This window comes from Rattus norvegicus, chromosome 14 (genome assembly GCF_036323735.1).
Source record: "Rattus norvegicus strain BN/NHsdMcwi chromosome 14, GRCr8, whole genome shotgun sequence".
In the NCBI taxonomy this organism is placed as follows: Eukaryota; Metazoa; Chordata; class Mammalia; order Rodentia; family Muridae; genus Rattus; species Rattus norvegicus.
Window position 1 is genome coordinate 18,112,928 of NC_086032.1, and position 26,354 is coordinate 18,139,281.

General features: G+C 42.5%; 1 protein-coding gene across 10 annotated transcripts in view; it reads left to right on the plus strand.

Annotated features, from left to right (window-relative positions):
- Ankrd17 (ankyrin repeat domain 17) overlaps positions 1 to 26,354 on the plus strand; it is a 138,639-nt gene that overhangs the window by 105,586 nt on the left and 6,699 nt on the right. For 8 of the 10 annotated variants that reach the window (XM_017599098.3, XM_063272902.1, NM_001401338.1 and 5 more), the window contains 8 exons: positions 1,868 to 1,963; positions 2,541 to 2,657; positions 7,572 to 7,743; positions 8,551 to 8,998; positions 9,565 to 9,720; positions 12,038 to 12,187; positions 16,775 to 18,405; positions 20,740 to 20,967. In XM_017599098.3, the coding sequence (XP_017454587.1) occupies positions 1,868 to 1,963; positions 2,541 to 2,657; positions 7,572 to 7,743; positions 8,551 to 8,998; positions 9,565 to 9,720; positions 12,038 to 12,187; positions 16,775 to 18,405; positions 20,740 to 20,967 (2,998 nt within the window). The remainder of the gene's footprint in view (positions 1 to 1,867; positions 1,964 to 2,540; positions 2,658 to 7,571; positions 7,744 to 8,550; positions 8,999 to 9,564; positions 9,721 to 12,037; positions 12,188 to 16,774; positions 18,406 to 20,739; positions 20,968 to 26,354) is intronic. The other 2 variants (XM_063272901.1, NM_001105999.2) reach the window with 2 other exon arrangements.

Below are 26,354 nucleotides of genomic sequence, written 5' to 3' on the forward strand. Positions count from 1 at the left end.
TGTGTGTGACTTGCAGTCCAGCACTGAGGACCTGATGCAGTTCAGTCGTACTTAGAAAAGACACATGGCTATTGCAGGGACTGTTTGTTAGGGACAGGATATTTTGGCCTAGGCTGTCTTGAAACTGTCTATATAAGATGACCCTCAGGTCAGCCTTTCTGACCTATCTACATTATCAAATTATTAATTATTAAAGCATTTTAAATTTTATTCCTTTAAAAATCAATCATTAGGGATATAGCTTAAAGAGAGTAATTGTCTATGTGTATGTATGAAGCTCTGAGCTTACCCCAGTACTACAAAACCTTTCATTCATATCCTATGGATAGTACAGCATGAAGTATTTTCTCCTCCCAGTTACTCACTCTTTTTTATTTCTCGTTGTCTCTGACTCTTGGTAGACTACACAGCCACTTGCTCCCTTTTTTCCCTTAAGCATTGAAATCTACTCAGTGGCATCTTTTCACATTAGAGTCTTCTTAAGTGGTTCGCCATTCGAGCCAGCACAGTTTAGTGTCGTTAGATCTCAGCTTCCATTAAGAATCCCTAATGTGTTGTTGCTTGATCTTTTTCTTAGCGCCGGTCTGGTGACCTTTGTTCTTAACTAGTATGCCCATGTCCTTCCCCATTTTTTCTAGTTATTCATTCTTTGGGTAGTTTAAATCTCCTCATTCCCATTCTTGTGTCGGAGTTCATATAAAGGTTCTAGAATGTTTCTGCCACCCTTTATTAGTGTCTTCATTTATTAATTATTCTGTTTTTACAAGTCCTGAGTTACAAAAATAGGCTGCCATTCCCAGCAGCTTGCCTACCTACGTTCTGTCCCTCCCTCTTTGAAAGGCTCTGCATTAGTGGTAGCATAGAAATATTTTAAAGACTAAGTATTCGTACAAATCCAAGTTAAAAGGGAGAGTGAGCATAAGAAAACATTCTTCTCAGACCTGCACTCACAGCCCTTTGGAAGCTGGGCTAGAACAGACATTCTCCCTTGCATAACAGGTTCAAGACTGGTTTTGGCCTGGTGAGTGCTCTCCTTTAAAGGGGGGAGGGCCTTACACCTTTTTCATCACTCAGGAGACAGAATCAGGCAGAGACGAGCTAGAAGCCAGCCTGACCTCTCCACATAGTGACTTCCAGGACAATCAGGGCTTTGTAATGATCTTCTGTATAGGCAAATAACTTAAAACATGACAGAGCAGGCAGGATGGCCTAGCTGGTAAAGTTACTTTCCATGTTGAGGTAGGAGAGAACTGAGTCCACACGTGATATAAACACATGAATGTGGATGTAGGAGGAAGTTTGTGCACATACATATGCATGCAATACTATCCATATTACCTAGATTGTGGATGTTATGTCAGAAATTAGTAAACACTGAAGAAAAAGGACGGTAGATGGTGGGGTGTGGAGTTTCTTTCTGTGAGACTATTGTTCCTCACACTTGGCCTGTGACTAAGGAATGGACTGTCAGTTCTCTCTGGAAACAAATTTTTACCTTTCTGTTGAAGCAGGATCACATTCTAGTCCTGTCTGTACTAGGTTTGCTATGTAAACCTGACTGGTTTTGAATTCTCAAAGGTCTTTCTGCCTCAGTCTTGGAATGAAAGATGCGTGACATCAAGCCTGACAATTATCTTTACCTTCAGTACTTAGGATGATGAAGTTTACAGTCTATTTTCTCATTGGATGTCACTGTTACTTCATGCTGATTGATATTCATGTCTTTATTCAGGGTGTTTCAGTGTAAATATGAAGGTCTTCACTTTTGCACTGTTACCATTAACTGATGTCAATGCTAGTTCAGACTGTGTAGATTTACTGAACTCTGTTAGCATGCTTTTTATCTGACAGTGCTGTCTGTTTTTAGGGTCATGTGAAGGTGGTACGCTACTTAGTCAAAGAGGTCAATCAGTTTCCATCAGATTCTGAATGCATGAGGTATATAGCAACCATCACTGACAAGGTATGTGGGGTTCAGAGTCCCTGCATGGAGGAGCTGGGATTGCTGTTGGTTAAGGTGTAATCTGCAACACTTTTGTTCAGACTGTTTATGAACTTTATCTTGACGTAGGCCTTTGAACATGAAGGCGGCCCGCAAATCCATAAAGTATTTTGTTGCATCATAGCGAGAAGCCCTCCATTTCAATGTTTTTTTCAGGAACTAGCTCATTGCCTTGCCTAATTCAGAATATCTGTTAGTGAATATCATGTTACATCTGTTTTTTGTTGACATTGGCCCCATTTCTTTTTAGCAAACTAACCAGTAGGCAAAAGTTATAGCTATTTGTCCTTGTTGTTAGACTTATATGTATTATGTGTATGAGTTATTTGCCTGCATGGATGTACATACGTGAATGTGAAATGTATTTTTAATCAAGTTATTTTGAAAATGGGAAGCTCTTTGATATGGATGTTTGGAAATTTACAATTTGATATCTGCATGTGACCTACCCCGTTTTTAACTGCTCTAATGAAGGTCATGTTTATAGGACTAAGTGTGCATATTTGAGGCTGGAAATATTTCCAATTTTTCATTGTAGGAGATGCTGAAGAAGTGTCATCTTTGTATGGAATCAATAGTACAAGCCAAAGACAGGCAGGCTGCTGAAGCAAATAAGAATGCCAGCATACTGCTGGAGGAGCTAGACCTGGAGAAGGTAACAGATGCTTCTCTCTGCAATCTACATCCATCTCTGGTCTTCAGTTGTTTGCTTTCTCTCCCAAGTTTTCACAAATTGTAGTTGTTAATGCTGTCTACATGTTTACTTGTTTATTGCACTGAAGCAATTTTGATTTTTCTGACAAGGGAAAGGTATAATTTTTTTTCTTAATCTTAATAAAATTTTATTGTAGGGATCCCATGGACCTGAAAGGAAGCATACATTCTGTCTAGATTTCAGTCTTAATTCCTCTTAATTCTCAGCCACAACCCTAGATTGGAGATAAGCCACATACTGCAAGGGATGTGGAACATGGCCTCAGGGGCCTTAAGAGTATGTTGACCCTCAAGTGGTTGGTGTTACATGTTGGGTTTTGTTTTTAAGACAAGTTACAGGCCAACCTTGAACTTGGTATGTGTGTATCCTAACCTAATCTCAAACTCTGTCAGCCTCCAGTGTTTTAGGATTACAGATGGAGTTTCATGTCTGTCAAGTCTGTATTAGGTTAAAAGCTTCCCTTCTCAGGTAGCATAAAATGCTTGGGGTGTCAGTGCTCCTTTGTCTGCCTGCTTTCTTCCACTAACCGTGTGACCTTTCGTGTCTGTTAACAGGAAAAGAATTGGTTTGGTTTTGAATAGTTTGAGATCAAATTCTGTTATTATCATTTTATTTTATTTTTTAAGATTTATCTTACTTGGTTTGTCAGAGGAGGCATCAGTACCCCTGTAGCTGTAGTTACGAGCACTCATGAACTGTGGTCGCTGGAAACCATCTCTTTGCCCCACAGCACAAACCTGGTTGGCTCATACCCACTAAGTAGACCAGGCTGGATTCAACTCCTAGACAGCTGCCTGTCTTGGCTGCCTCTCAAGTGCTGATATTAAAGGGGATGCTACCATAACGGTACATACCTTTAATCCCAGCACTTGGAAAGCAAGGGCAAGTGGATTCTTTGAGTTTGAGGCCTGCCTGGTGTCCATAACCAAGGGCTATATACTGAGTCCTTGTTTCAAAAGCAAAAGATAAATAAATAAAAATTGTATCCTGCTAATCCTGTGTCTTCTTGAATGTCCCTAGATGCAGTAGTAATTTTCCCTCCTTTCTTACCTTTCTTCCCATTTTCAGTTTTGGACATTCATTTTGAGTTTGCTTGTTGTAACTAGACAAGGTTATAGTCTGGGGTGACCTAAGAGCTGTTCTAGGGCTTGGAGCACAGGTGTGTGTCATTACACCTGGCTGCTGTAACATTTGTATCTTTTCATTTTCCTTAACTTTCCTAAACTATTTGCTCAATCAATAAATGCACAGCATTTACTCATTGAATAAACAAAAAATATTCACACATTGTGAGGATTACAATTGTGATTACATTGTGAGGTGAGGATTAGTAAGTGAAACTATAGCCCATAGAGGTACATCTCTCAAGCTTGCTGTTCCCTCATTGGCTGGCTTAAGTCATTGTGGGATCTGAGGCAGGAGGATCGTATATAGCCCCTACATTTAAATCACCAGTCCCAAGTGTGCCACAAGATCATTGGTTTCCTTCCTTTCTGCTTCACTCCCTCTTGAGTTGCATGTCGACCTCTCTGGCCAGCATGCTGTCTAGCAGTACGTGGTAGAATCATGTATATTGGACTTTGCTTTCACATCTCCTGTATCTCAGACAGTCTTCACTTTGAGTGCATTAGTAGACTTGATACTTACACATCTTCTTTCTGTTTCTGTGAGTTCCACATTTTTATATTAGATTGAAAGTCAGCTCTGCTCCATCTAAACTGTGCTGGACTTATACAAAGGTTTTTTTTCCTCATTATTCCCCAAGTAACACAGTAAAATTACTGTTTTGTATTGTATCAGGTTATGTCCAGGTAGCATGACAGTTCATAGAAGAGATGTTTGTGTCCTAGAATTTTAGTGGTGATTCTTAGAGAGCTGATACCTTTCAGATAACAGTCCTTTAATACAGAGCAGCGTTCACAACATTCATTCCACCTAGATCATTACCTCTTACCTTCTCCTCTATCTTCCAACACTTTTTCCTTTACCGTTACTGGAAATATAATTATCAAGAGTACAGCCCCAGGCCCAAGAGGTGGCTCAGTGGAGTGCTGACTGCTCTTCCAGAGGTCCTGAGTTCAAATCCCAGCAACCACATGGTGCCTCACAACCATCTGATGCCCTCTTCTGGTGTGTCTGAAGACAGCGACAGGGTACCTCATATATAATAAATCTTTAAAAACAAACAGTCCTGCAGCTCTTCCCCACTCCCTCTATTCACCCAATAATCCTTAACCTCTCTTGCCAAGGACTAGATAAACCTTTAATAGCCACACACCCCAATTTGTACACTAATCCTATTTGTTGTTGGAACAGTCCTTCTTTTTTAATCCATTATTTTTCTGGATTATCATGCAGTTTTATTGTTTATTTTGGTTTAAGACAAGACCACTAGTCTATCTTGATTCTCTGGATTCTACCTTCCATTTCTGGGACCACAGGGGCCTTGCTTTCCAGTGACTTTCATTTACCTAAAACCAACAGCTACATATTTATCTTCTACAAAACAAACAGCATCCTGTTGTTTGCTTTTGTGTGTGACTATGTGAGTGTATGTATACTCAGTTGCTCACAAGATCCCTAGGAGCTGGAGTTCCTTTTGTGGGTCAGATGCCTGAGTTGTGTCATTTTTTCATAATGATGCTGATTCCATCGTCTGTCTGGGAAAGGACATAGTAGACATCTTTAGCCATGTGGGGATGTGGGAGGAGGGAGAGGGGAGCCAGGTGCAGTAGCTAAGAGGGCAAAGGTACAGAAGGAGCAGATAACCAAGGTGGAAGAGCAGCCTGGCGCCTTGAGCTGGAAAGTTCCGTGTAGGACACAGTAGGTATACAAGCCATGAGCACCATGTGACAGGTAGGGACTGGGGAATATTGGGAGTAGCTGGTGGCCAGATTGACTTTGCTAAGTAAATGGGCACCTTACCCTTTTGTCCTAGTTTTGAAACTTTACACTAAGGTCTGGCTGACAAGATCCCAATTAGATCTTCCTTGTAAACAAAGTAAATAGTTTTAGGATTTCTTGAAAATACTCGGAAGGAATGAAGTTCTAAGGTTGTCTGTTTCAGACTGTGTCTGCAGTTCAGTCTGGCTCTGAATGCATATTTTATTTAGCTAAGAAGTTTTCCTCAGCATACTCTTGGTGCCAGGACTGCACCAGACACCACTCACAGGTTACACAGTTCCGAATTACATTAGTGAGGGCTTGGTGAAGGCAGAACTCGCAAAGCTGTGTGTGCTGCATGACTTTGCACCCAGGGACAAGGATACATACTCAGGTACTTCCCACCTGCAGGAAATCATGCACACATCCTACCTGCATGTTCACAGAAGCTCAAGGCCAAGCAGTAAACACGAGCACATTCTCCAGCATTCTAGGTCAGCTGATAGGGACTTTAGCCACTCAGTATGGGGCTCACCTTCCTCCCTTGCCTTTAAACCCTCGATGCCTTAGTTTCACTAGTAAGATACTGTTAACTAACCACCCACCACCCCTGTACACCAAGTATCATTGTTTTGATAGGTGTATATTTGAAGTGCATGTAAAATACACAGAACCTGAATGTTTAAGATCAGGAAACAAGGGTGACTGTGTGGGTATGTTTTGAAATCCACCCTTTAGTGAGCATGCAAAAAGAGAAGCTTGAAAATGACTCTTCCCTGCAGTCACAGCAGCTTGTGCTGTGGTCCCAGTTTGGAACATGAGGAAGAGGGTTGCCATGAATTGACGTACAGCCTGTTCTGCTTTGTAGAGCTGGTCAGACTGTCGAAAGGGTGTTAAAGGGCGGAGATGGGGGGCATAGACTTTTTAGTTGGGGAGTGAGAGTGAGTTGAACATGGTGGCGGCGGCTGTTGAGCACGCACTCACGCCCCTACCCCTACCCCCTGCCTGGCTTCATTCTAGGTGTTGTTAGATAAGCAGTCTGTCACTGTTCTACTTTTTGATCAGATTTTGAAACAATCTGGATAAATTATATAATCTGGTTAAGGATAAATTATATAATCTGGCTGTATTTCACTTGTTTTCCTTCAAGTTCCAGAGTAGCTTGGAGTTTGTGTAATATAATGTGAGACTTAGATGTGTCTAAAGATTTGTCTTTACCACTTCTTAATCAGTCTGTATGTGGGGGTGATTGGGGGGAGGTTTGGGTGCATGGGGATGCTGAAGCTGTTGGATCCTGCTGGAGCTCAAGTCACCTCTGGGTGACTGAGCCATCAAACCAGGCTGCTTGCAACCAAACTCAGGCCTTTTGCCATAGTATAACCTCTCTTGACCCTCTCCACTCCTTAAAATGACAACAGAAATTATATGTGTCACATACAGATTGATTTTTTTTTTAAGTGATAATGTATTACTGTTTGGGGCCTTGTACTCTATTGCTCCCAGGCTTCTTTTGAGACAGGGATTGGGGTGTAGCTTATGTTGGTGTCAAACTCACTCTGTTACTTTGGTGAGCCCTGATCTGAAGACCTTAGCTTAAAAACAGTAAGTTAGGTGTGTGACACATACCTTTAATTCCAACGCTCAGGAGGCCAGCCAGCATTACACAGTGCCTCAAAATCAATGTGCATCTGTCTCTGCTTCCTTCCCCAAATCCTCCTACTTTATAAGTCTGTAAGTAAAAGCCCTTGATTGGAGCTTATTCTTTTAAAAATGGCCTAGAGTTCAGATACTGTCCTACCCGTGTCTTCCCCTCTGCACAGGCTCTTAAGTGTGGTTGCTGTCATCTCTTGCCAGCAATGGATTGGAGCCAGTGACTTTTAAGGTTTTTCAGTTGCCTTCTAATGATATTACATGCCTACTTTTAATCAATGTAAGTGGTGTACTTACATTTTATTTTTATTTTTCTAATAGTTAAGGGAAGAAAGTCGAAGGCTGGCTTTGGCTGCCAAAAGAGAAAAGCGAAAAGAGAAAAGAAGGAAAAAAAAGGAAGAGCAAAGAAGGAAATTAGAGGAAATTGAAGCCAAAAATAAGGAGAACTTTGAACTCCAAGCTGCTCAAGAAAAAGAAAAACATAAAGTTGAAGGTATTTTTTCCAGCCGAGCTCCCAATGCGAGACTGCAGTTGGAATCATGTGCTTACTTAGCTGCACCTAGTAACCCTAAGCCCATCACATGGTAGGCTGAGGGGAAGAGATCATGTCCCACAGCCTGGTGAGACTGCTTTACAGAATGCCAGACAAGCAGCACTTGATCACTTCTCTACCATGTGCTGGGTCCGTCTTAATATAGTCCGTGGCACTAAAAATGAAAAATTTTAGGTTAAGCTGGGAGAGGTGGCATATGCCGACCTTTAGGAAGGAGAAAGCAGGAGGATCAGGATTTGGCTTACTTGCTCCACCCCTGTTTATGTGTACGCTAAATGATGCATGTTTGCAATCCTAGCATTCAGAGACTGAAGCAGGCCACATAATGGAAAGGCAAGGCCATGCTTGATTGTATAAGAAATCTGTCTCTGGTCCAATCCAGGTGCTGTTAACTTAAATACCAGTCGCTCAACTGAGAAATAGTTTTAAGTATTTGATGATCACAGGTGATAAACGTGGTAGTTTCATTTACTGACTTATTCCGTGACTTCATTTTTACTTTTGGTTTGTGGTTTCTTTAGTACTTTGATTTTGAGACATATTTGCTGTTTAACTCAGGTTCGCCGTACACTCCAGAAACCTCTTAACCCAATCTTTCAAGTAGCTTAGATAATGCACATTTTCTTCCATTCTTGATTTTATAAAATGTAATACATGATTTATTTCCCAACTTCTCCAAATATTCTTCATAACTGTCTGTCATATCAGTCTCAGTGAATGACTAACTCAATATTGCTGCTTTTCCAGAAGAACCTGAAGTCTTGACAGAGCCTCCAAGTGCCACTACCACCACTACCATAGGAATATCTGCTACATGGACTACTTTGGCAGGTTCCCATGGTAAACGAAATAATACCATAACTACAACCAGCTCAAAGAGGAAAAACAGGAAAAATAAAATTACTCCAGAAAATGTTCAAATTATATTTGATGATCCACTACCAATTTCATACAGTCAGCCAGAGAAGGCGAGTGGAGAATCCAAGAGCAGCAGCACCAGCGAGAGTGGGGACAGTGACAACATGAGGATTTCCAGCTGCAGTGATGAGAGCAGCAACAGCAACAGCAGCAGAAAGAGTGACAATCATTCGCCGGCTGTGGCCACAGCCACTGTGGCCAGCAAGAAGCAGCCGTCTGTTCTTGTTACGTTTCCAAAAGAGGAGAGAAAATCCGTTTCGGGCAAGGCTTCTATAAAGTTAGTTCCAAGTTCTGCTTTTACTGGTGCTGTGTTAAACACCTTGTGAGAGAAGTAAATTACCGAATACTTTTGTATGGTAAAGAATACTAAGATGTTGTTTAGATTTTTATGCTGAGAAAATAAATACTTTTCACTATGTAATTTTTTGTGATTGTTAAACTTAGCTTATGAAAAACATCGATAGTGAAGCTGGGTTTGGTGGCTCATGCCTGTAGTCTCAGCGTTTGGGAGGCTGAAGCAAGAGAATCACAGATTCAAAGCCAGTTTGGGCTACATGTTGACTTCAATGCTGGGTGAGCTATGTAGCAAGACCCTGTGTCAAGAAAGGAAAAAGTATTGATGTGTACATTCACAGTGTTACAAGTTTGCCCTGCTACATTTACCCGCTTTGTGGTGTATTCTTAGAACTGGCTCTTGGTTCTACTGAGCTAGCAGAGAAGTTATAAACAAGGTCTTCCTTTGTTCTCTTTAATTGGTCTTATATGCTATGTGACATGTGACCTTTATCGTTTACCTTTCCTCCATCTGTTCGTTATTAATGTACTTTCCCTCCTTTGTTAAAGATTGTCAGAGACTGTCAATGAAGGGACCAGTAATTCTCTGTCAACTTGTACAAAATCTGGTCCGTCTCCTCTTTCCTCTCCAAATGGGAAGTTAACAGTAGCAAGTCCTAAGCGTGGGCCAAAGAGGGAAGAAGGATGGAAGGAAGTCGTGAGGCGGTGAGTGACTTTTGGCTTATATTAGTTAGACTCCTCCCACCGTTCCAAAGGTTCCAGACACAGTTATGTCCCAAACCCAGATTTGGTCAAGAGACAGCCTTTCTGTATTTCACATGCCAGAGAAGTGAGTCTTTGCAAAACGTGGTGCCAGATGCTTTTGATCCTAGTACCCTGTCTTTTAAAAATGAATAAACGTTGGGAAAAGCTGTGCTTCTTACGAGACTCCTTTTTGTGTTACTGGGGATTGAACCCAGGGCCTCTGTCATTGCTAGGTGAGCACTTCATGATTGTATTCGAAGTCCAACTTTGATGTTTTTATTTTGAGACAAGGTTTCACCTTGGACTTAAGTTGCTCTGGCACTTCTGATCTTTCTGTCCTCAGCTCAGTGCTTTTCTAGGCACGGATCACCACATAAGGCTGTTGAGGCAGGGTTTAGCCTCCTAAGTACTAAAAATAAAAATGGCAGGCATGTGTCAACACACATGCTCTCAAACTTTACTTACGGCCCCCCCCCCCCACTCAGTACATTTTTTTGTTTTTTTAAACTCAAGGTCTGTGTAGATCTGTGTAGCTTGGAGCTCTTCTTAGAGCAGACTGTTCTTGATTGGTTATGGTGTATCTTTACAGCAACAAAACAGTTATAAAGGCAAACAGTTAATTAGGGCTAGCTTACAGTTTCAGCTGTTCAGTCCATTACCATCATGGCAACTTTGCAGACAGACTTGGTGCTGGAAGAGCCAAGAGTTCTAAATCTTGATCCAAAGGCAACCAAGAGAAGACTGTCTTCTTCATTGAACAGAACTTGAACATGCAAAGCCCTCCTCCACAGTGACACACTTTCTCCAACAAACCATGCCTCCTGAAAGTGCCACTCCTTATGGCCAAGCATTCAAGCACACAAGTCAGTGGGGGCCCAACTCATTTAAACCACCACGTCCTGCCTCCTGAGTTCTGGAATGCTGCCATGCCCAGCGAGACTATTCTTTAATCTACTTGTTAGAAACTTACATCAGCCTTATTTCTCAGCACTGGGGATAAAACCACGGGCCTCCCAGGTGCTAGGGAAGTTCTCTGCCACTGAACAATCTCCCCAGCCCCTAGACCTCTCACCAATTTGAAGATGAATGTGTTAAGCCAAGGAACACATGCCTGTAATCTTAGCACTTGGGAAATTGAAGCACTGGGGGATCAGCAGTTCAATGCTACCCTCTGCTACATAGCGAGTTTGAGATTAGTCTGATGTGTGTGAGATCCTCATTGGTTCACAACATACAAGCAGAAGTGTAATTTTTCTGGGGTGCAGAGAGTGCCTGCTTTCACATTGCCAGCACCTGTGTAGGACAGCTCACACTTGTCTGTCACCTTGGCGTAAGGGATTACACATCCTTTCCTGGCCTCCACAGGCACCTGCACACACGTACAATCACAATAGATACACACAAAGTGGACCACCTCTTCCAAGTAGTCCTGTCATTTTCACATCTACTCAATGACATGAGTGTCCCCCAATGAAATGTAGAAGTCTTTGTAATTTTGCAAAGCCATGCATTAGAATTTAATCCTATGATCTAAGAACTTGAGAGTTGGAGACAAGATTGTTTGACTTGGAAGCCAACCTAGACTATAGAGAGTCCTCCTTGTACAGCCCACACAGGCCTGGTATCCTGATGAACACTGGTCTTCCTGCTTTTCTTCTTTTAATTGCTAGTAGTCTTTCTCCCCCCTCACATAAGTTCAGTGAACTGTATATCAGATAAAACATTAGAAATAATTCAAACAGAAAAGTGCCTACAAAATGCCTTTCCTGGACTTTAGATCCTTTACCCATCCCTGTTAATTGGTGTCACAGGAATTTGCAGTAGCAGAGTACATGTCTGAGCGTATAGTGCATACTGCAGTGGTGTAATAGGATGCTAGTCAAGAAAGCAACAAGAGATGAACAGCTAGGCTAAGATAGGATCTCACTGTGTAGACCAGGCTAGCCTGGAATTTAGAGATCCATCTGCCTCTGCCTCCAGATTACTGGCATGAAAGGGCCCTTTTCTTTATCTGGATTAAGAATAAATAAAACGCTGGTGTAGTGGCTCACACCTTTAAACCCAACACTTTGAAGGCAGCCCAAAATCTAATTTTCTATCCACCCAAAGATACATGGTGAGATCCGGTATTTAAAGGGAAAAGAATAAATAAGCTTATTCATCAATAGTCAATTCTCCATTTATAGTTTAAACAAACCTTAATAGTAAAATTTTATTTTCATTATAGCCACCAATGTTTTATCTTAATTTATTAATTTATCTTTGAACTTTTAAACAGGTCAAAAAAGGTATCGGTTCCATCAACTGTGATATCCAGAGTGATTGGAAGAGGGGGCTGTAATATCAATGCTATTCGGGAATTTACTGGTGCACACATAGACATTGACAAGCAGAAGGACAAGACTGGAGACCGCATAATAACTATAAGGTAAACCTTTGGTTCTGTGTTTTCTTTGCTTCATTGTACTAACTCCATAGAATAGAACCATGAGTAGAGAGAGAGAGTGTGAGTGTGTGTGTGTGTGTGTGTGTGTGTGTGTGTAAAATGCTTGTGGTATATACATGTATGTACACTCACACTTGTGGCCTCTCACTCTGTCTCGCTCCCTTGAAAGTGTCCCTCAGTGAACCTGAAGCCTGAGGTTTAGGCTATAGTGACTGGCAGAATTGCCAGAATCCTCCTCTTCCATAAATAGTGCAGAGGTCACAGTCATTTTTACTTGGCTATACTCGGCTCTTCTATGGATGTTGAGGATTTGAACTCATGTCCTTATACTTTGTGCAGCGAGCACTCTTATCCATTAAGACATTGTCTTAGGGCTTTACTGCTAACATGAACAGACACCCATGACCAAGGCAACTCTCCTAAGGACAACATTTAATTGTGGCTGGCTTACACGTTTGTTCAGAGATTCAGTCCATTATCATCAAGGCAGGAACAAGTTGGCAGGCATGGTGCAGGCAGAGCTGAGAGTTCTACCTCATCATCTGATGGTTGCTAGCAAAGTACTGGCTTCTGGGCAACTAGGATATGGACTTTAAAATCCCACTCCCACAGTGACACACCTGCTCCAACAAGGCCGCACCTCCAAATACAAATTATCACTCCACCCCCTGGCCCCATAGACTTGTTCAAACACCTAAGTCTATGGGGGCCATACCTAAACATAGCATAATAAAAAAGTACATTTAATCCAACTTCCAAAGTCACCATAGTCTTATAGCAGTCTAACAATGTTAAAAATCTCTTCTGAGATCCATCTAGTCACTTAACTGTAATCTCCAAGGGAAGACAGGAAACCAACTGGGCAAACTCCAAACTCTGCACCTCCATGTCTGATGTCAAAGTGGTCTTCAGCTCTCCAGCTCCTTTTTCATCTTTGTTGACTGCAACAAACTTCTTTTCCTGGGCTGGTTCAACTGCCTGTAACAGGATCCCTCAGCAGATATCCTATGGCTCTGGCATCTCAAACATTTTGGGGTCTCCAAGGCAACTTTAATGCTACAGCTTCTTGTTTCAATGTCTAGGATGCACACATGATCTTCTGGCCTCTTCCAAAGGGCTGGTGTCAGTTTTCCAGCTCTGCCCTCTGTAGCTCTCTAGATTCTACTTGACTCCGCTCCACTGCTGCTGCTGCTCTTGGTGATCGTACTATGGTACTGACATCTCAGATACACTGAGATCTTCCACTGCAACAAGGCTCCACCAAAGGCCTTTCACAGGCTCTTTTTAGTGCCAAGCCTCAAGTCCTTTGCATGACCCCGTCAGTCCTGGGCTGTCAACTGCAACTGAGGCTGCACCTTCACCAGTGGCCTTTTATGGCCTCTCACAGTATTGAGCCTCAGCTGCTGTACATGATCACTTCACGCCTTCAAAACCAGTACCACCTGGTGACTCTTACACATCACCAAGTCCTGGTGCAGCACAAGGTACAACCTTGGCTCTCTCACTCACACAGCCTCTTGTGCTCTCAGAAAACACTTCCCAGAGTTCACCTCAGTGATGCTGATCTCTTCTTCATCACCACTAACTTATCTTCAGCTAACCAGCATCCTTTGCCCCTTCTATTCTGGACTCTTAAGCCAGAGAAGCTGCTGAGTTCTGCTTCTGGGACTGGAACATGGCCCGTTCCCATGTTCACCAGCTTTCTGTTTTGCAGCTTCTTCACCGCCTAAGCTTGGCTGTCTGTAGACTAACTTTGAACTCAAGAGATCTGCATGCCTCTCCTAAGCACTGGGGCTAAAGGTGTGGGTCACCAATCCTGGATTTAAATTTTTGTTCACCTAGAACTTGCTTTGTCACAGGCTGGCCTTGAATTCGAGATCTTCTTGTCTTCCTCTCCTGGGCTTATTACTGCCATGCCTGGACCTAAATTTAGCTGGGTGGATCTTGTCCTAGGTTCACCACTTCCGATGTAATGTCCTTGAACCTTGAACACAGGATTCAGCTCCAGTTTACTTCTGGGTGTCCCTTTAATTCCTCAACCGTATATTTTACATTTTCCCCTTCTCAACTTGCTCCTTTTCATTAAAATATTCTTCTAAGAGTGAATTTTAGTGACCACACAACAGAATTTACACCAGGCTATTTGGAGTCTTCCTTTTTCAAAGCAGTTAATCTAAATCTCTTCACCTTAGCCTCAGGCAGACTCTTAGGACAATGCGGAAAAAGCAACCACATTCTTCACCAAAATACCACAAAAACAGTCTCTAGGCCACATTCAAAATTCTCCACTGAAACCTCTTTGTCCAAGGTAGCACAGTTCAAACCACTCTCAGCAACAAAATCTTCCACATTCCCTCTAGGCTAACCCATTAATCCCCACTTAAAGCATTTCAGTGCTTTCAAATCCACACGTCCCAAAATCCACATTCTTCCAAACAAAAACATGGTCAGGCCAAGCAGAGCATTATCCCAGTCCCTGGTTCTAACTTCTGTCTTAGGGATTACTGCTGTGAAAAGACACCATGACCAAGGCAACTCTTATAAGGACAACATCTAATCGGGGCTGACTTACAGGTTCAGAGGTTCAGTCCATTATCATCAAGGTGGGAACTTGGTGGCATCCAGGCAGGCATAGTGCAGGCAGAGCTGAGAGTTCTACATCTTCATCTGGAGACTGCTAGCAGAAGACTGGCTTCCAGGCAGCTAGGGTGTGGGTCTTAAAGACCACCCCCGCAGTGACTCGCCTACTCCCAACAGGGCCACACCTCTAAATGCCACTCCCTGGGCCAAGCATAAACAAACCATCACAGATGTCTCCCCTGCCCGTATGTATATAAAAGATTATAATTTTATGAGTTGTAATACAGGTATTTAACCTCAGCAGAGGCAGGCAGGGAGACCTCTGAGTTTGAGACTATCCTGGTCTTTATAAGTTATCTGGAGTCTTGAGTAGTAAATTTCTAACACATTTTAAAGCAGGGAGCTATTTTCTCTCAATTACTTTTGAGGTTTTGTTGTGAGATGATATCCTTAGAATTTGAACTTATTAATGTAATGTACCCATGAAATGTAATGTAAATATTTAACCTGAAAATTCATCAAGTGTGTCTGCTGAAATATTGTAAGAATAAAGATGATAGCTTATGACATAAGGATGTACAAAGCTGTACTTAAAATAGCTATATTAGAAGATTGTTTTGAGAAGTGGGCTCTCGACTGTGATATGGAGGCATTTAATCCATTTCGTTTTCACCTTTTCCTCTGCTAGAATAGCAAAAGTTGTCACACCTTACAGAGTTCAGACAAAAGGCAAGCAGGTACCCTCTCTGGGCCATTTGTTCCTTAGGGTTCCATCCATAAGCTTTTTCCTGAAAAGCCAACATTTCAGTTTGCTGCCATTGTTGTTGGTCTTGTTAGTACTCCTCACTTTGTTTTGAGCCTCCAGGGCATTGTGGTGCTGTTCATGGAGAAGCCAGTTAGGAATATGCAGTAAACTGTTACCTCAGAGACTGGGATTAAAGGTCAAATCCTCTTCCCTTGCTTAGTTGTAAAGTTTTCCATGTTTACTTAAACATTTGTGTTTTGTTCTTTGATTTTACAATGTTAAAGATTGAACCTAAATTCTCGCCAATGAGCTATAATTCTGATTTTTTTTTTTTATTAAGATTGTTTTAAGCTTTTTTAGGCAGGGTTTCTCTCTGTAACTCACCAAACTAGGCTGTGTCCTAAGTGTTAAGATTAACCACTTGCACCACTTCTCTAGGCTTGCCTTCTTTCCCTTTTTCTTTAAAACCACCTCTCAGTAAGTAACTCAGGCTGGCCTGGAACTCACAGCTCATCCTCTGCTGGTACTAATGGTGTTAGGTACCAGTCCTAGTTGTTGTTCACATATTTTAACTTTATAATACTATTGTAGGCCACGCAAACTTTTGTATGTAATCAGTTTCCTAATGATAAATCATTGTACAATGGGAGAAACAACATCTTAGTCTAAGGAAACAATGGGAAAATGTATTTTTCATTAAAAAAAAATAAAATAGGGGCTTGGACAATGGCTCAGGAGTTAAGAGCACTTACTGCTCTTGCAGAAGACCCAGTTTTCCACACTTAAGGTAGTGGCCTACAACTGTCTAAAGTTATACACATGGACATAAATAATCTTTTTTTAAGTCATTTAAGATGGTGGCATAGGTTAGTGGAGATGGTGGCATAGGTTAGTGGAGATGGTGGCATAGGTTAGTGGAGATGGTGGCGTAGGTTAGTGGATGTGTATCTAGCTGGCTTGTGATCCGTTGCCAATGGTTTCCACACACACCAAAAGAGAGGATGAAAGTTGCCAGTTTTCTGAAGCTTAGCATTGATCCAAAGTAATTTATGATTTGAAGAATGCCTAAAATTGATGAAGTTTATTTGGGTTCGTGTGTGTGCGTTTGTGTGCATGCATGCGTGCATGCCTATGTGTGTTTACAAATGCATATGTGTTTAGGTGTCTACACAAGAATGATAGGCTATATTACTGAAGGCTAATTTTGGGGGGGCATTTGTTTTTGTCTGTTGACCAACATGCAGGGGTGGCACTGAATCAACAAGACAAGCAACTCAGTTGATCAATGCTTTGATCAAGGATCCAGACAAAGAAATTGATGAACTTATTCCAAAGAATCGTTTGAAAAGCTCCTCAGCAAATTCCAAAATAGGGTCATCGGCACCTACCACCACTGCTGCTAATAGTTCCTTGATGGGAATCAAAATGACAAGTGTAGCTCTGTCATCAACATCCCAGACTGCCACAGCACTCACCGTTCCTGCAGTCTCTTCTGCATCCACTCACAAAACCATTAAGAACCCCGTGAACAACGTGAGGCCTGGCTTTCCAGTGTCTCTGCCATTAGCGTATCCTCCTCCACAGTTTGCACACGCTTTGCTTGCTGCTCAGACTTTCCAGCAGATCCGTCCACCACGGTTGCCCATGACCCACTTTGGAGGTACTTTTCCACCAGCTCAGTCCACTTGGGGTCCTTTTCCTGTCAGGCCTTTGAGCCCTGCCAGAGCTACTAACTCGCCTAAGCCTCACATGGTGCCTCGCCATAGCAATCAGAATAGCAGTGGTTCTCAGGTGAATTCAGCAGGTTCTTTAACTTCAAGCCCAACAACTACAACCAGTTCATCAGCTTCAGCGGTGCCTGGTACAACTTCAAATGGCAGTCCAAGTTCTCCTTCAGTCAGAAGGCAGCTTTTTGTCACAGTTGTGAAGACATCCAATGCCACAACCACAACAGTCACAACTACAGCAAGCAACAACAGCACCGCACCCACAAACGCCACATATCCTATGCCTACTGCCAAAGAACACTATCCAGTGTCATCCCCATCTTCCCCATCACCACCAGCCCAGCCAGGAGGGGTTTCTAGAAATAGCCCTTTGGATTGTGGATCAGCATCCCCAAATAAAGGGGCATCTTCTTCCGAACAGGAAGCAAGTAGTCCGCCAGTAGTAGAAACTACAAACAGTAGACCCTCACACAGCAGCACTTCTTCTGGGAGCTCATCAGGTCATTCCACTCAGCAGCAGCCTCCGGGATCTGTTCCTCAGGAGCCAAGACCCCCTCTTCAGCAGTCTCAGGTTCCTTCCCCGGATGTGAGAATGACTGTTCCTCCTACAGCTACAAGTTCTGCTCCAGTGGTGGTGCCTTCTACTGCGCCTATGACGTACCCTATGCCTCAGACACAAATGGGATGCTCCCAGCCTCCTAAAATGGAAACCCCTGCTATTAGACCACCCTCTCATGGCACAACTGCCCCTCACAAGAATTCAGCTCCAGTGCAGAATTCATCTGTTGCAGTCCTCAATGTCAATCACATTAAAAGACCTCATAGTGTTCCCTCCTCTGTCCAGCTACCTTCGACCTTAAGTACACAAAGTGCTTGTCAGAATTCAGTACATCCAGCAAATAAGCCTGTTGCTCCCAATTTCAGTGCCCCATTACCATTTGGGCCCTTTAGCACATTGTTTGAAAACAACCCTACTAATGCTCATGCCTTCTGGGGAGGACCTGTTGTTTCATCTCAGTCAACACCAGAATCTATGCTGTCAGGAAAATCCTCGTATTTGCCAAATTCAGATCCTTTACATCAGTCTGATACTTCCAAAGCACCAGGTTTTAGGCCACCATTACAGAGACCTGCTCCGAGTCCCTCAGGTAAGTGTGTATTTATTTGTTGGGCATTTCTAGTTACTACTTGACATAGATGATACAGAAAATACTGGCTATTTTATGATGTACTTGCTCTGTGTGTAGGCTACTTGGAGAGAGAGGGGTTTTTGTTGGACTGCTGTTGTTCCTGAGACAGGTGTCACTGTGTGGCCCTGACTGGCCTGGAATTCACTATTGTAGACGAGCCCAGCCTTGACTTAAAGCCTCTGCTTTTGAAACACTGGGACTAAAGGTGTTTGCTGTGGTGCCCAACCTTAAGAGAGATTTGTTTTATTTTTGGGGTGATGGAGGTTGAACCCATTTGGTTTCTGCATTCTCGATGAGCACTTTATCAGTGAGTTAGACCGTAAGCGTGAGAGGGCAGTGATCCCTCAATACACTGTTGTGTCATGTGTATTTATTTAGTGTAGTGTTTGTATTTTTTAAACCTTTTAAAAGCTATGGTAAATTTTATATTGATTTCCAACGTAAAATTAATAGGTCTCATTTCCCCTCACCTTACCCCTGCTCTGAGAAAAAAAGTTTGTATGTATGGGGAAGAGGGTGGTTAAGGGATGTTTGGAGGAATAGAACCAACCTGAGAGGCTCGAGAAGAGTAGCCTTGAGTTGGAGACCCATTAGCACATTGTTTGAAACACCGTCCTAATGCTCATACCTCTGGGGAGGACCTGTTGTTTCATCTCAGTCAACACCAGGATCTATGCTGTCAGGAAAATCCTCGTATTTGCCAAATTCAAATCCTTTACATCAAGTCTGATACTTCCAAAGCACTAGGAAGTCTTTTTGGGGTTTGGTTTTTTTAAGACAGGGTTTCTCTTTGTAGCCATGGCTCTCCTGGAACTCAATGTAGATTGGACTGGCCTTGACCTAAAAGATTTGATTGCCTCTGCTACAAGTACTGGGATTCAGAGTGTGTACCGCCACCACCTGGCAGAGGTCTTGATGTGTTTCTCAGCCTTCCATGTCCTAGAGTTACGGGTTTGCTTATAGACACATAGGCTAGAGCAGGGTAATGGGGGGTTCTGTTGGTTTTCATTGGAGAAGGGTCTTGCTGTGCACCCTGGCTAGCCTGTTTCTAGCTAGTCCAGGCCGACTCTGAAATCTGAGTCCACCTTGGCTTCTTCAGTGGAAGGATTAAATGCTTTTAGCACTATATCCTAACAATTGCTGATTTTCTTTCACTTCTTATTTCTTTGTTCTTAAGATGGGCTCTTCCTGGTAGCTCTGACAAGGATCTAGCACAGTCCATGTCTGGACCCTGGCTATACCTTACCAGTGCTTGCTGGGATCATGTGCCCGCCCCCTCACCATGGGCTTTCGAAGTAAAGTGTTAACATAGCCATATTCATTTGTTTTCGTACTATTTATAGCTGATTTTATACTTTATAGAATGAGTAATTGGGACAGAGACCATGTGATATGCAGGACTCATGAACGTACAATTCAAACAGACTTGTACTTTAAATAAAATGTAGTCCATTGTGGTGTTGCACACAGGTAAAAATATTGTGAACTTGAGGTCTGCCTTGACTACACACTTTTAATTTTTATTTATTGTGGACGAGCTCTCGCTGTGTGGGTCTTGCCACCCTAGAACTCACGATATAGATTAGGCCTCTGCAAGCCTATATCTTTCTTATTATTAGTTTGAATGATTCTGTTTCATGCATATGTATGTACAGATGTTTGCCTGTTGCTCGGGGAAGTTAGGAGGAGACTGGCGTCCCTGGAGCTTCAGTTGTAGATAGTTGTGAGCCGTCCCGTGGGTGCTGGGATCCAGTCCCAGGTCCTCTGCAAGAATAGCAAGTGTTGCTAACTGCTGAGCATCTCCCTGTGGCTCTTTTTAAAAAACAGATTGTTTTTTTAAAGAACAGAATGCAGACTAGTAAATACTGTTTCTTCATTCAAGTTATCCTTTTGTTCCTTTCTTTTCATGAGGGAATAGTTTTGAGAAGGGATCTTCTTTATAGCTGTCAAACTTGCATGTGGCCGTACTTAACCTTATTATAGATGTGTATGACCACGTGAGCTTCTGGGTGTGTGAACGTGCCTGTGTTTGAGATAGAGTCTCACTTACAGTGAGTCTGCCCAGGAATTTATTATGTAGCCAAAGACCATCTTAATCCGATGCCCTTGACTATCTCCCAAATGCTGGCATTACAGGTGTTTGCCATCACACCCAGCTAAGAATTTCTCTTTTTTCTCCTCGCCCTCCCTTCCTTCCTCCCTCCCTCCCTTCCTTCCTAAATTAACTGAAGTACTTTCCAGCACTCTCCTGGGGGTACTTACTGTAAATAATGATCGTCTTCTACATTATAGGTATTGTCAACATGGACACACCGTATGGTTCTGTAACACCTTCTTCTACACATTTGGGAAACTTTGCCTCAAGTCTTTCAGGAGGTCAGATGTATGGGCCTGGAGCACCCCTTGGAGGAGCACCCATTGGAGGAGCACCCCTTGGAGGAGCGCCTGCTGCTGCCAACTTTAACAGACAGCATTTTTCCCCACTTAGTTTGTTGACTCCATGTTCATCAGCATCAAATGGTAAGTATCTGTATCCAAGAGGAAGAAGTTGATTCCTTAAAAGCAAAAAGGGTTGAGCTGTGCAAGTGTAGGACGTTTGCTTTTGAGACAGGCTCTCCTGTATACCGGGCTATCCTCAAATTCACTGCTTCCAGTTCCCACAATGCTACTTAGGCTCACTCCAAATTTGGAATTTTAACCTCATTATAATTTTAATGCTGTAAGGAATATAATTTCTAACTTGTTTTTTAACTTCTAACTCTTTTTTTTTTTTTTTTTTGGTTCTTTTTTTCGGAGTTGGGGATCGAACCCAGGGCCTTGCGCTTCCTAGGCAAGCGCTCTACCACTGAGCTAAATCCCCAACCCCTTAACTTCTAACTCTTAACAGTCTATGTAATGGCTATAAAATTTGTAGTTTTTAAACTATTGGGAATAGAAAGATGGCTCAGTAGTTAACATCACTTGCTCCTCTTGGAGGACCCACTTTTGATCTCAGCACTCTTTTGATGGCTTATAATTATCTGTAACTCCCATTCCAGGGCACCTGACCCTCTTTTCTGACCTTCATGGTCACTGGGCACATATGTGGTGCACACACATGAATGAAGGCAAAACATTCATACACAAAAATCTTTTGAAAGTGCTTTTAAAACCTACGTTTTGAATGATACATGGCGATGAAACCAGAGTGTCCTGCCCGCAGCAGGGCATGTGTTGTAGCATTTGACCACAGCCCTACTCTACACCTACTTACTCTTAACTTACTATATTCTTCAGGTACAATTACTGATGAGAATGACTTCTAGATTTACAAACACGTGACTAGAGAGCCTAGCAAGATGAGACATACTTGTAATTTCATCTACTTTCAAGACCAAGGCAGGAGAATTTGTATTTCATAGAGCCTCAGATCCATAGTAAATTCCAAAGAACCTAGGCAGTAATGTAAAACCTGTCTCTAATGCAAATAGAAACACTTGTCTGTATAGATAACACAAAAATTTTTTCCCCACCTTTTAAATTTTATCTGTAAAGTGCTGGCTGTCCAGGAGCTCACTCTGTAGAGTCCAGTATAGCTTCAAACTCAGATTCCAAGTCTGGGGATTAAAAGTGTGTGCCACCATCGCCTGGCTGTTTGAGACAGGGCTTCTCTGTTTATACCTAGCTATGCTACAACTTACTTCCTCGTTAGCGTTAGCCAGTGCTTGGATTAAAGGACTGCATTACCACCACCATCCTGCTTTTAATGTTTTATTAGTAATATGTTGAATTAAAATTTGAATTTCTAATGCGCATACACAAAGTAGCAATGTCAAGGATCACAGCTCATAGGCTGGAGAGATGGCTCAGTGGTTAAAAGAGCGCTGACTGTTCTTCCAGAGGTCCTGACTGAGATCAATTCCTAGCAACTGCATGGTGGCTCACAACCATCTATAATGAAATCTGATTCCCTCTTCTGGTGTGTCTGAAGACAGCTACAGTGTACTAGTATATAATAAATAAATAAATTAATTAATTCTTTTTTTTTTTAAGTATCACAGCTTGTGTTAATAGTGTGTACCCCTGATTCTCAGCTTGCAACAGGCCGAGGCAAAGGGAGTATAAGTTGAAACTGGCCAGAACCTATATCAAAAAACAAAACCAAACAAAATCCATTGTGTTTTTGGTACATAGTGAATGGATCATTATCAAAAGTACATATTGGAGAAGACCAACAATCCTGTTGGTCCAGAGAGGAGGAGAAATTGCTTCCAATTAGTATCTTATCGGCATGTATAATGTTTTATGTATAGCAACCTGGTTTCCACTGGCTTTTCTCCCCCTAAGCTGGACTTCACTGTCTTAGATACAGGAATTCCTTTGCTTTTGCATCATAACAACCGTCCAAGTTATTTTTCTGTTGCTGTGAAGGCAACATGACCCAAGGTAGCTTACAAAAGAAACTGTAGGAAACCTACAGTTCAAGGGTTAGAGTTCATGACCACCATGGTGAGGAGCATGGCTGCAGGTGGGCAAGCACACACTCGAGTGTTAGTTGCAAGCTCAGATTTTCTCCATGATCGTGAGATCATGGGAAATGGGAATGATTTGGGCCTCTGAAACCTCTCCCCATCACCAGTGTCACACCTCTTTCAACAAGGCCACACTTCCTAGTCCTTCTCAAACAGTTCTACCAACTGGAGACACCTAAGAGTCTGTGGGGGCCATTCTCAACCACATTTCTCTCCCTGGCCCCCATAAACTTGTGACCACATCAGAATACAAAAATACTCTTAATACAACTTCAGTCTCAAGGCAATTTCTTTTTTTTTTTTTTAAGGCAATTTCTTAATTATAGCCCCCTTACAGGGTTTTGTATAGGGTTTGTATAATTCTAACATGTTGTCAAAACACTTAAATCAGCCAGGTGCCCTCCCCCCCCTTTCCACATACCTGAGTTTATGACTTTTCTTGACCGTGGAGGAAGAGAGTTCACAAGCCAGAAACCCATGAAAGTCTACTGCTTGCTTTGGGTAGAACCTGGCCCTGTCCTTCAGTTACATTTGCATTAATCTGTGCTTCCCAGCTTTCCTTATGCATTTTCTTTGTATAAGTTGGAAGGGTAGGGTAGGGTCTGACCCCGAGGGCATTACTCCTTCCATTCCATTCTCTGTAAAATCTCTCCTGCTCTCTTTCAGTACATTACATTCCCTGCTTCCCTTTTTCTCCTCAAGCTGTACACTTTTCATTTATTTTGCATAGCCTGCTGCTCTCTCTCATCTCTGCATGAGAGTGTTTCCAAATAGCCTAATGAGAAGTCTGTATTAGGCTATCCTGACATCTCTTCTGCTAGTCAGATTTGTCCAAAACCTCTCAGTCTCAGGCAGTCTTAGGACAAGTGCAAACAAAGAAAAAAGAAACTATTTTGTGTGTGTGTGTGTGTGTGTGTGTGTGTGTGTGTGTGTGTGTGTGTGAGACTATCATATGGAAGATCTCTATTCAGTAGTGCTAATGTTCTTCCCCTCTGAGACCCCTTGAACCAGGCTCTACAGTCAGCATAGATCTCAACACACTCTTTTCTTTTTAATTACTATTTTCTTTCTGTGAAGGGACACCATGACCAAGGGAACTTAAAGAAGAAATAGTTCATAGAGGGTGAAAGTCTATAAGTGACCTGGCGGGGAGCCTGGCAGCAGACCAGGCGGCATGGTGCTGGAACAGTAGACTAGAGTGCAGGTCTCTTCCATAGGAGGGGGCAGAGAGACAAACTGAAAGATCCTAGCTCGAGTCTCAGGATGGTGCGCCCCAGGAAACACCGATCCTGGACGAGCCCCCAAATGAAAGATCCCCGAAGAGAGACCCTTTCTAAAGTGGGAAATCGCGGACCCCAGACACAGAGAGACCATTTTGGATGTAATAAGCAAAGGCGAGGTTTATTACGGAGATCTATTACGGGGATCTCCGGGTCAACACATATCCTGCGCAGGAGACAGAAGTGTCGACCCCGAAGCTCAAAAGTCAGGGGTTTATATAGGGAAGGCTAGGGCGTTTGGCGCTGTTACACACAATTGGCTAATTTCTGGCGCGGCTATAAGTGATTGGCTCATTTAAACATGGCAGTGAGATTACAGCACAGCAGGAGAGTATGTATTGACTGGAGCGTACAGGATTTTAGAAGCTAGGGACGTACCAGGGTTTGAAGGACATCTGGTTAAGGTGTGACTCTGAGTAAGCTGGGGTAGGTGCCCTTCTGCCAGATGGTTTGAGTCAGTCCTGATAACTCGGGCTGGTTCGTGCATTCCTTTTCTTTATCTTTATGGTCTGTTAGTCCTAGCGGGGCAGGACGGGGCTACCTGGACTTGCTTTTCACAGTGTTTAGCCCTGAGTCTGTGAATTTTGAAACTTACTCTTTTAACTTCATACTTTTAAACCTTAAATCTGTATAATTTTCCTTTCAAAACTAACTGGGAACCGCTTAGGGTTTTTTGGTATTTTTATTTTTGTTTTGTTTATATTTTTTGTCTTTGTGAGAAATTATCTATAAAACTCTGCCTACCCTGAATCACACTGTATAGATGATCCTGCAGCGAAATGTACAGAGATTTACCTGCTTATGCCTCCATAGTCCTGGGATTAAAGGCATGTGGTTGGGCCTTTGAAACTGTAAGGCTTGAAGTGAGTCTTAACTACCGGGAGACCCCTCAAGTGAGGTGCAAGAACGGAGTTCCATGCAAAGGCAAGAGGTTTATTTTCCCGGCACGTCGGGGGTTGACCTTCAATCAGCCCCTTGTGGGGAGTGACTGGAAGGCGACGCCGAGTGGCTGTAACAAGAAGTTTTTATACTTTTAGGGGTACAGGTTACATCAGCCAGTTTACTATTTAAACTTACATGACATGCCTTCAAGCTCTATCTGGGACAGAGGGTCAGGTGACTGTCAGTCAGTACATTCAGTGGATTTTCATTAATGTGTCTGCTCTTCCCAAGAACTGTGGGTGGAGAATGGAACTTGGCCTGGCCTTGAGAGGCAGGAAGCTGGTACTGGTCTAATCTTGACCTGAGGCGTTGGGTGTAAAGCTGGGGCAAGCCCTTAGGGTCCTCTTAACCTACCTACTTTCTACCAGACCAAGCCTCCTAATAGCTCTTATGCTTCTGTAGGAACTAGGGTCCTTTTTTTTTTTTTTTTTTTTTTTTCCAGAGCTGGGGTCCGAACCAACCCAGAGCCTTCCGCTTGCTAGGCAAGCGCTCTACCACTGAGCTAAATCCCCAACCCCGAACTAGGGTCCTTCAAAACCTCAAAGCAGGCCCATCCCCAGTGATATACCTTCTAATCTTTTCTAAATCTCATACTGATTTGAGACATATTTGATCATATTAGTTTATAGTCAGTCAGTCTCAGAGTACCTCCTCATAAAGCACAGTTGTTTGCAAAGAGTACAGTTGGAGGGAACAGGGTGTGTGCTTGCCTAGCATACACAGTATTTTGGATTTGATTCCTAGCACTGATGAGCCAGGCATGGTGGCAGAGCACTCATGAGGGAGAAAGAAGAATCTGCAGATGCACTTATTTTAAACATTGTTCTTTTATCTTTTTTTTAACATTGTTCTTTTAAAAGTTTTGATTTTGTATTAGCAGATATTGGCTTAATTAAATACAACGGTGATTTATTAAGTGAGCAGTTTGCCACTTTGTAGGATTGAGATCGTTATAGTCTAACATAAAATCTTCGGGCTTTTCATAAAATATGCGTGTGGGCGGGAGTCAGGGATTAAGAGTGAGCACAGGGCCTCATGAATGCCAGGTAAGCACTAACTATATCATTGAACTCAATTGTTATTATTAATCAGATCTTAATGTCCACATGTGTTGTTTTTAAAGACAGAGTTTTATTCTGTAGCCTGGCCTGGCCTTGAACTTGTAGTCTTCCTG